Source organism: Cynoglossus semilaevis, chromosome 11, assembly GCF_000523025.1.
Source record: "Cynoglossus semilaevis isolate Cse_v1.0 chromosome 11, Cse_v1.0, whole genome shotgun sequence".
Classification (NCBI taxonomy): Eukaryota; Metazoa; Chordata; class Actinopteri; order Pleuronectiformes; family Cynoglossidae; genus Cynoglossus; species Cynoglossus semilaevis.
In genome coordinates this window covers 13,911,132-13,920,395 of record NC_024317.1, presented here as the reverse complement: position 1 = coordinate 13,920,395, position 9,264 = coordinate 13,911,132, and the positions used below count along the sequence as shown (strand labels likewise).

The 9,264-nt window shown below is 38.5% G+C and overlaps 1 protein-coding gene across 1 annotated transcript; it reads left to right on the top strand.

Moving 5' to 3' along the window:
- The first annotated feature begins 1,106 nt into the window (after window positions 1-1,106).
- Window positions 1,107-8,682, top strand: LOC103386507 (carbohydrate sulfotransferase 15-like). The gene is made up of 8 exons (XM_008320813.3): window positions 1,107-1,242; window positions 4,786-5,117; window positions 5,410-5,749; window positions 6,057-6,200; window positions 6,339-6,498; window positions 6,676-6,835; window positions 7,430-7,577; window positions 7,667-8,682. Exons 2-8 carry the CDS (start codon window positions 4,806-4,808, stop codon window positions 7,858-7,860), a joined length of 1,458 nt encoding a protein of 485 aa, XP_008319035.1. The 5' UTR covers window positions 1,107-1,242; window positions 4,786-4,805; the 3' UTR covers window positions 7,861-8,682.
- The last annotated feature ends 582 nt before the right edge of the window (window positions 8,683-9,264 follow it).

Below are 9,264 nucleotides of genomic sequence, written 5' to 3'. Positions count from 1 at the left end.
GAACAGGGGCATCCCTGCCTATTTTCAAAAAGCTCTTGAAGAGTCAGCAATACAGAGAGCACATCTTGCCCTAGCACTTTCCTTTACTTTCATTCTCCTTAAGAAGTCCCAATTTACTGAATAGCAGTCTCTTTTCAAGAGTTCCTCTATGTTGCTTAATTGTTAATTCCCTGAAGTCCCTTTGTATAAAAGCATCTGCTAAATAGATAAATGGAATGTGAATGCATGTGGAAGGGTCTGTCAACACCATAAGGCCCACAGCTGTCACTCATACATCACTGAATGTTCCTCAGACCCGCTTCAACACTGACGAAGCATGTTATCCCTGAATTGACACTTTAGCACCAATATTTGACTACAGCTTCACACAGGCAGCAGAGGCTTAAGGGAAGAAACTCAGAAGGGGAAGATGCCGACGGCCTGTGGAACCGGTCTGTGTGCTTTTAGCAGTGTGTTATTGAGTTTGAAAGAATGGCTTGAGTTACAGAACAGGTTAGGTGGCTAAAATAATCATTCTGCATGATGGTATGCACTCCTGCGCCCTTTTTGCACCACATACACTGAAGTGAACCTGCGTCATATTTCGCAGTCTTATTCACAAAGTAAAGTGATACTGAAAGAAAGAAATGCAAACGTTAAAAAAGAAAAACCTTGAATAATAACGTGTTTGATTTACAGGTGTCTCTTTGTACCAGTTAAACATCATTTATTTTTGTGTGTTTATTATTATTGGACAGCTGTGCGTGTCTGACTCATATATTATGAGTTGGTTGATTGAGAACAGGTCTTCCATGCTTACTGTTACTTGTAAATACATACTGAGTTCAGTTCACAGGTCCTGTTTTCTTTGGTTTCTTCTCATCTGAGTTCAACAGTCATTTAAAATTTAATTCCACCCTGACTTTCTCACAGATGTGACAAAAGAACGCATTACTGAAAAGTAATTGGATACACTGGACAGTGACACAATTGTGACGACTGAGTAATGTAGTCAAACAAGTTACATGCTGTTGCTTTGTTGTTCTGATGTGTGTTGCACCTCCCCACCTCCCTCCCCACTCCCTGCCCTCCTCCTTGCCCTCCTCCCTCCACTCCCTTTACGTCGAGCCCAGTTGCACACCTCCTCAAATCACAATCGACCGTGGTCAGCCGTGTGGATGCTCGTTTTTTGAAGTTTCACACGGACTTCAGGTCGGGTCGTTTCGGCTCCAAGTACCTAGCACTTGAACACACCTAACACTGGTGAGTATTCATGTTTTTTTATTTTCTTCCTGTTGTTAAGTTCCATTGAAGGAGTCAAATACTAAACTGCTGGTATTGTCGTGAAGACAGTATTACCCACAGTGACTGAATACTACGGTACATGTAGAATAACACACAAGTATCAGTGACAAAGCATTTTTAATTTGGTATATGACATGGGCCACTGCTCACACTGTCGTTGGGCAGAGAAAATAAATGGATTGATTCACAGTAATCACTTAATATGAATAGTATTTACAGTTATTGACAGGTCTTGATTGTCTGGTTTTTGAGTTCATCCAAATGTTGGAAGAACTCTTCAGATGTAGTTATGTATTTATTACATCATAATGGATTTATATATCTATATATGTGGCTTCTGTAGCTCGTGGCTCTTTGTGTTATTATTAACAGAACTCTTCAACCATGACCTGGATGACTGAGAATCTTCATAGAAGATTATGGTATTGTTTCTGCCATGTCGCTTTGGATATAAGCGTCTGCTAAATGTAATGTTAGTGTTTTGACTGGGCCCAGAAAAGGTCACCGCAGATTTGTTGTACATGAAACACCTTTGTTCCTTTGCAATTCCAAAAGTTCTCTCCTCCTCTGAGATAGGTTGTCTATTACAAAAAGGGAACACCACACCAAAGCTGCAGTTTTTGAAAGCCTTCTTCTAGCCATCATAATTTGGTTATTAACCTCACCTGTTGATGAAAGTTTCTGCTGATCAGTGTGTGTGTGTGTGTGGGCTTTTTAATTTTGCAGCTTTCATTAGTCCTTCTAGCCTGAGTATTTCTGTAAAGGTGACTCCCCCCCCCCCCCCCCCGCCCCCTCGACATTAAACTATTTGCAAGATTCCTTTTTTAGTTTTACACTTTCTCTTCCTTATTTTCACTTTTTCACTACACATCCTCACTACATGACATCGTTAAAATTGAGTAGACTCTAAAAAAAACTCTGAAGTCCTGCAGCCTCTAATATACGGTATACACTACACATAATCAACAATCATTTTCCGGTACATGACATTCAGTAAAACGGTACACCTATGTAACCACATGTCTTTAAGCGTGTCAGAAGGACCCAGAGAGGAACAAAGTCCTACAACGCATTTGTGACGAGTCACCAACTTACCACTGACATTAGTGACATGAGATCTCAGATTAGCCTCGGATCTTTAACGGGAGAAACGGCAGCAGGAACGTTAGGAGACACTGGACCAGAGCTGTGACGCAGCAGGGCTGCCATGACCAGGCGTGGTAGACCTGGTTGCCACGTCTTTGGCAATTTTTCACATCCATTAACAATCTTGAAGAGTGATCAAAGGCATGCAGTGTCAGTAATATCAGAACCAAAGTATTCAGTCTTGAAGGTTCCTCCATCTGAAGTATTCAGAATGATGTTGCACTCGTCTGTCCTGTCTGTAGCTGCACCGCTATCTTTAGCCAGTTTTACTTTGTGAGAACCACCTTTAGCCCAATGAAAAGTGGCGTGGTAGATGACACACTGAACTGTGTCCGTCCATTGGTTTTGAGTCTAGAGGCACTCTGAAGGTCTCGTTGCTAACAATTCTCTGCTCTAGGTGTGGGCAATATTTGATCCCAATTAGTTTACCGATAACAATTAATATGACAATTAATCACAATTGCACTTATTAAAGTTTAAGTACTTCCGGGAATGGATGGGTCAGTGGTGGCTTAGTGGTTAACGAAGCGCACTTGGGTCTGGAAGGCTTCAGGTTCAAGTCCACCACTCCCCACACACTGCTCCCCTGGTGCTTAAAGCTGCCCACTGTTCACTTTGGTGATGGGTTAAAGCAGAGGTCAGAGGTCACAGTTGGTTGTGTGCAGTGGTGAGCTGTGTCACAATGACATAATTCACCTTAATTAATTTTAATTAATATGTAATTTATATGAATCTATACTTTAACGATTAATTAAACCGTTCGTTGATATGCTATGACATAGACACATCACCTTCTTTCACATCACTAATCATAGTAATCGCCAAGTGGCAAATGTTCCCCAGGATCAGATTTTCTGACCATACGTTGCACGCAATACTCTTTTGCACAGGCCTGCTCAGCTACCAGTGTCACTCAGAAACAGGACTAGGTGTCGGACTTTGAACTCATTGCCCTCATTTGTCCCACACAGGTGCCACCTGAAACATGATGGCGTTTAATTTGCATTAATCTAGGGCCTGTGCATGCTGCCTCGTTAGAGTATGAACAGCTGTGAGTCACTGTGCTGTGTCGATCAGCAGGTCTGACCAGTTTGGTGCAGTATTATATCATGCTGAAAGTCATGAGTCAAAATATGAACCGAACACTGGGCAGGTGAGTAGAAATGACTTGTAAAACCGGTTGTGAGTTCAGGCTGGTACATCTAGGTCTCAGAAGTGCTGAAGCTGAAGCTAACCTCCGCCTTTTGGTAATTTTTGACAGTTTTTCAGTTTAGGGTAGAGCTTGTGTCAGCTAGGTTCATTCCACTCGAGTCACTCAAACATGCAGTCAATCACAACTGTCACATACAGTACATTTAAAACTACAAAAACTGAGCACAGTCTGTATAACTCTCAGTTTTTACTGACTTTTTACTAAGCTATAACAAGTGGAGTTACAAGCTGAATATCACTGTTGGGGCTGCTCTACTGGTTAATTGGATTGTTAAATATCCCTCAGACTAGAGCATAGAATTTCAAACCACAATAAGCAGCAGACCTCAGGCAACAGTATGTGTTTTCCAACACTTTGGACTTCAGGTTAGTTAACAGACCTGAATGATGACATTTGAAGCTGGCAAGAGAGCCCTGAGTCCCATTCTCATATTTCAACAATATTTCACAGCCTCAGCAATACTTATTGTCGATCTTCAACACAGGAAATGTTTAGCGTGTCTGTGTGTCCTCAACTCAGACTTCAGGTGTTGACTTTGCTCAAACCAGCAGAGCTTTGTTTCGCGGTTAATTAATGTCCCGTTTTCGAAGCACATGAGGAACATGTTTTGAACTGCTAAAATAAAAACGACATAAAACTGCTTTTTTTTATACAAGCAGTGTAGGTCAAACTTGTACTATTATTAGAACTTCATTTCAATAAACAACACTCAGTCATGCTGGTTACTGGTATAAAAATCTACAAAAGCAAATGAAGGATATGCAAATTCATTGTTGGGTCCCATTGGGTCCTTTATTTTGGCACTTTTCTAGTCATGAAATATAGTTACAATTCTTTGGTTAGATGATGAAGCGATCCAAAACAGAATTTAGGCTGAAAAGGTTTGCATTAAATCAATACATTAAGTTGTAATTCTAGGAATTGTAAATGTGTTGAAGAGTTAGGCCACATTTAGTACATTTCCTGATATATTTACATACATATTTGCCAAACTTCTATATCATTATTTTTTTTCATCCTACAGTAAAGTGCCTTAAAATGACTGCTGTATTTGTTTTCTGTTTATGTGGCTTTAAGTCTAAAAGCATATATTAACAAATGTTTTATTTTTCTCTCTTCTTTTCACACTTTCTGAAACGTAGGACTCGTTGGAAGACAAACCATGAGCTCTTCACTCACCAACCAACTGACTGTCTCCAAAATCAGACTGTTCAGTTTCTTCATTGGCTTGGCACTTATCCTGCTCATCATAGCCTCCTATGGCGTGTTGTGGTACCACAAAGGGTTCCTCTTCACTCCAACACCCTACCAGCCGAGCCCTATGGTCGCTGCACAGCGGAAATCAGAAGAGGAATTGACTCCTAAGAATGTCAAATTAGACATGAAGTCACTGATGAGCACCATCGGCTCTAAAATTGACTACTCACCAAGAAGTATTCCAAAGCAGGAGGAATTGGTCGAAATAGACACCCTGGTAGGTATATAAAATATATGAGACCTAGGTACACCCCCAATGAAGTTCTAAGTTTTTCCTGAAATAATCCTAATGTTGAGGATGACAAAATGATAACATTTTTAATCACAGCTGATAACATGTGATTTAACATGGGATCGTCTGCAAAGAATGATACAAAGCGCTATCCATTTTATTCCCAAACTTAGTGCTCTCTAATCCAGTTGTCATTGCTTGCAGTGTTTTTTTAGGCCTTGTTTTCTAGTCTCAGCCAGTTTTGTCCTAATCTTCAAATTTTTTTTTTTTATACCAGTTAAGTAATGTACTTCGGCGAAGAATCTCCATGGCCATCAAGAGCCCCTGCTGGTACGCAATGTTCAAGCCTGAAATCTATGCTGATGTGTATAAGACTTGTCAATTCACCAAGGTCTTCTCAGAGTTCAAGACTATGTTTGACAACCTGTGGCTTGACTACGAGGAGCATTTACGAAGCGCAAATAGTGGGAAGTTTCATTTGCGTTGTTTGCCTTACTTTTACATCATTGGCCAACCAATGTGTGGAACAGAGGACATGTTTCAAAGACTGCGGCTGCACCCGGAGATCCAGTACAACATTATCAGTGAGCCAAACTATTGGACTTGGAGAGGCTTTGGTAAGTTATAAGAAATGATTATGAGTTTGATACTATTTCCTTACGTGAGTTAAGAGTGCTTTGAGTTTGGTGCCATGCCTTTGACCAATAAAACAACAAAAGGGTTTAATGTTTGACTGAAGATGATTTGATTTATAATATTATATTATATAATAATAATATTGTATTATATATAATTTCACTGCATAAACCTGTAATTTAAAGTCTGAAAATTTTGGAAAGCAGCTTTATGAACTAAATATATACAATCTGTAAGCATTCTCCATTCATTGAAGCAGTCATTCATGGATGTTGTGTCGTTCCCTAGGTCAAGGCTTTGAGCATGAGGGCGTATTCGTGGAGAATATTCCACCAAAAGATTATCTGAACTTGTTCGATCTGTCAGCCAGGATGATTCATGATTCATTCGAAAACAGAGCCAAATATCCCAAAGGGCCCAAGATCCTAACAGGTGACCATACAGTAGGTCAATGTGTCTAATGATGATCTCACTCGCCTAGAATCAATCCTAGCCTGGTCCTTTAGTGGCGTCTGAGGGCTTTTCTAAACTGTTCTCTAACTCTAACAATTCTGCCAACTCTGTCTGTAGGTGAAGCTAGTCCAACCATTATGTCCTGGAACAACCATGCCTGGAGTGAATTCTACAACGGCTGGCAAAATGGAGAACCCAAATTCATGACCATTGACTTCATCAACTTGATTACTCCAGCTGCAAAATTTATAGCCATACTGAGAAATCCAATTGAGAGGTAGTGCAGCGACATCATGTGTTAAATCTGCCTTTTGATAAGACTCTTCCTGACAATGTTTTTCAACACTTCAAATGAGTGTATTCCAGTAATGATGTGTCAGTGGTGAAACTGTAAAGTAATGTATTCTTTTTTGCTTTTTGTCTGCTTTTTGTCTGTGTGTCACGCTGTCCTCAGGCTTTATTTTGAATACATGAACTCAGTAAGAGAGATTAAGACGCCAGAAGACTTCCATCAGAATGTCCAGGAGTCTTTGCAGACGTTTCATTCTTGTCTGTCTGTGGCCACACTTCGAAATTGCGTCTACAACGACAGTTACACAGACCCCACCTTTTTGGTGAGGTCAAAATGATGTTATGGATTTTATCTCTTCACCAGTTGAAACAGGACAACATGTACCAAATTAACCCGAGTTTAACCAGTCACTCTAGCACCAAGAAAACTGAAAGTCATTTTGTCACAGATTTGAAGTGACAATCCAGTGCATTTCTATGGCAAGCTAAACAAAACAACTGTGTTTTACCTCAATAAACATAACAGACCACTGTATTTGTAGAAATCCTAAGCCTTTACCTTATTCTATAAAGGTATGTAATGACTTGTGTGGGGGAAAAAAAAGAAAATTGTAGTTGTCATTCTTATTTTCTTAAAATGCTATAACTACTACATAAACTCAGTAAAGAAAGTAAAGACAGAAAATTGTTAATAACACCCTTAAATGTGTGATGTAGACACATTTAAAATAACCAGACTATATTTGAGAATTAATTTTACTTATTTAGGTTTTATAGATAATATTTTTAGAGTAAATGTCTCGCCAGTTCATTAAGGTCAGAATACAGAAAAAAATGAAAATTTTTACCATCTACTTTTGATCAAACCCATTATAGTAGACGCACGTTGTTGACTTTGACCTTTGTTTTCTCCACAGACCAATCTCAAGTTGGGGATATACGTTGTCTTCCTAAAGGACTGGCTGACTGTTTTTCCAAAAGAGCGCATTTTAATTGTGCGACTAGAGGACTACAGAGTCAACCTAAAAGCAGAATTTAAAAAAATTCTCACTTTCCTGGATGCAGGTATGAACATAAAATATACATAATAATAATGACTTTTATACAGTACATGCAAACCCAGAATTTTAATTGTGTTTTGTGGTTTCCTATAGATCCATTTTCAGAGCAGCTAGAGGAAGAATTGATCCAAATACCCATCCCAAGTCATCTGCAGTCGGCAGACAAATTGCCTCAAAAAATACTTCCATCGACCAGACAACTACTTTACGAATTTTATCATCCTTTCAATGACAAACTTGCAAATTTGCTTGACAACAAAGGTTTCGTTTGGAATGGCTCTAGTTAAACATTAGGCATGTTTTACTAATGTTATCCAGAGTCAACCATTCATTCCTTGCAATACTATATAACAGCGGTTAATTGTGCTTTTAAAACAGCATTTTCTTGGATGGGTAAAATTACCAAAACTCAATTTTGGAGTTAGAAAACTAGAAAACTATTGTGGTATTATGGGTACTGACATTCATTAAGTACACAGCTAAAGAAGGGATTGGGGCATATAGAGAGGACGGGCATTAATTAGGAGAAACTTAGTGTATCTAGAGTTCTTTGATACATACTGTATAAGTATATGGCAGAAGGACATCCATATTTTTATGTCATGTGTTCTCGTTATTTACACTGGTACAAAACACAGTACTCACATTGAAATACAGCATATAGCACATTATAGCACAGTACAAAAAAAAAAACACTGGATTAGTAAACATTTATCCACAGCACTAGGCTGGTTTGTTCAGATCTTTGAAATAAATTAAGAAATATAACATATTTTTGTACAAAAATCACCAACCGACCAAGAGATAAAAGATACTGATTTTTTTTATTTATTTATTGACATGACAAGAGTTGGTAGATGTATCTTAATATCTTTTAAACCAGTTTAAGTAGTTAGAAGCAAAAAGAAATGTATATATGTGTGTGTGTGTGTGTGTGTGGGTGTGTGTGTGTGTGTGTGTGTGTGTGTGTGTGTTATGTAGGGGACTTTGATTTCAGATCAGAATAAGAATGACACTTTTTTGTTTAATCCAGTGGAACTTGTTGGTATCTTTTAACTATAAGATCACATGTTGGGAATAAATAAATGAAATAAAAATAGTAAACAAGAGCCATGTGTGAAATGTAAATTGTAGCAAATTTTAAGATGTGCTCAGTAAATCACACAAAAATTCAGAATACTGCAAAACCTGGCATAATATTGTACAGTAAAAGAGCCATAAGCTCCGATGCTAATTACAATGTAGTACTGCTGAAATAAGAAGTACTTGAGAAAAAAAGATAGCATTTAATCTGAAAGACAGGAGTGCTTCCTATTCAAGCATCAAGAAACAGGACTGTAGATGAAGGATAATGGCAAGTTTTATGCAACAAAAAACGAACAAAGCTGAAAACGGAGCACATTCAAAAAGTGTGGGCTCATTTGTAAAGATAATGTCTCTTCAAATCAAAAGTACCTTCTAGAAAACACTTGAAGGTGAACGTTAGAAAAATTGATTATGGTATGACCAGTTAGTCAGTTCAATTTTGCCAGTATTACATTCATGTATTTTCGTATCTTGCTTTCTATGTTGCTGACTTCCGCGTTCTTTGATAAGGAAACAATAAGTACTTTTGTACTGTATTACCTAAAAAAGATTAAACGTGTGGACGGTTGAGCTAATACCGTTTTTTTTACGTTATTGGCGTTGCA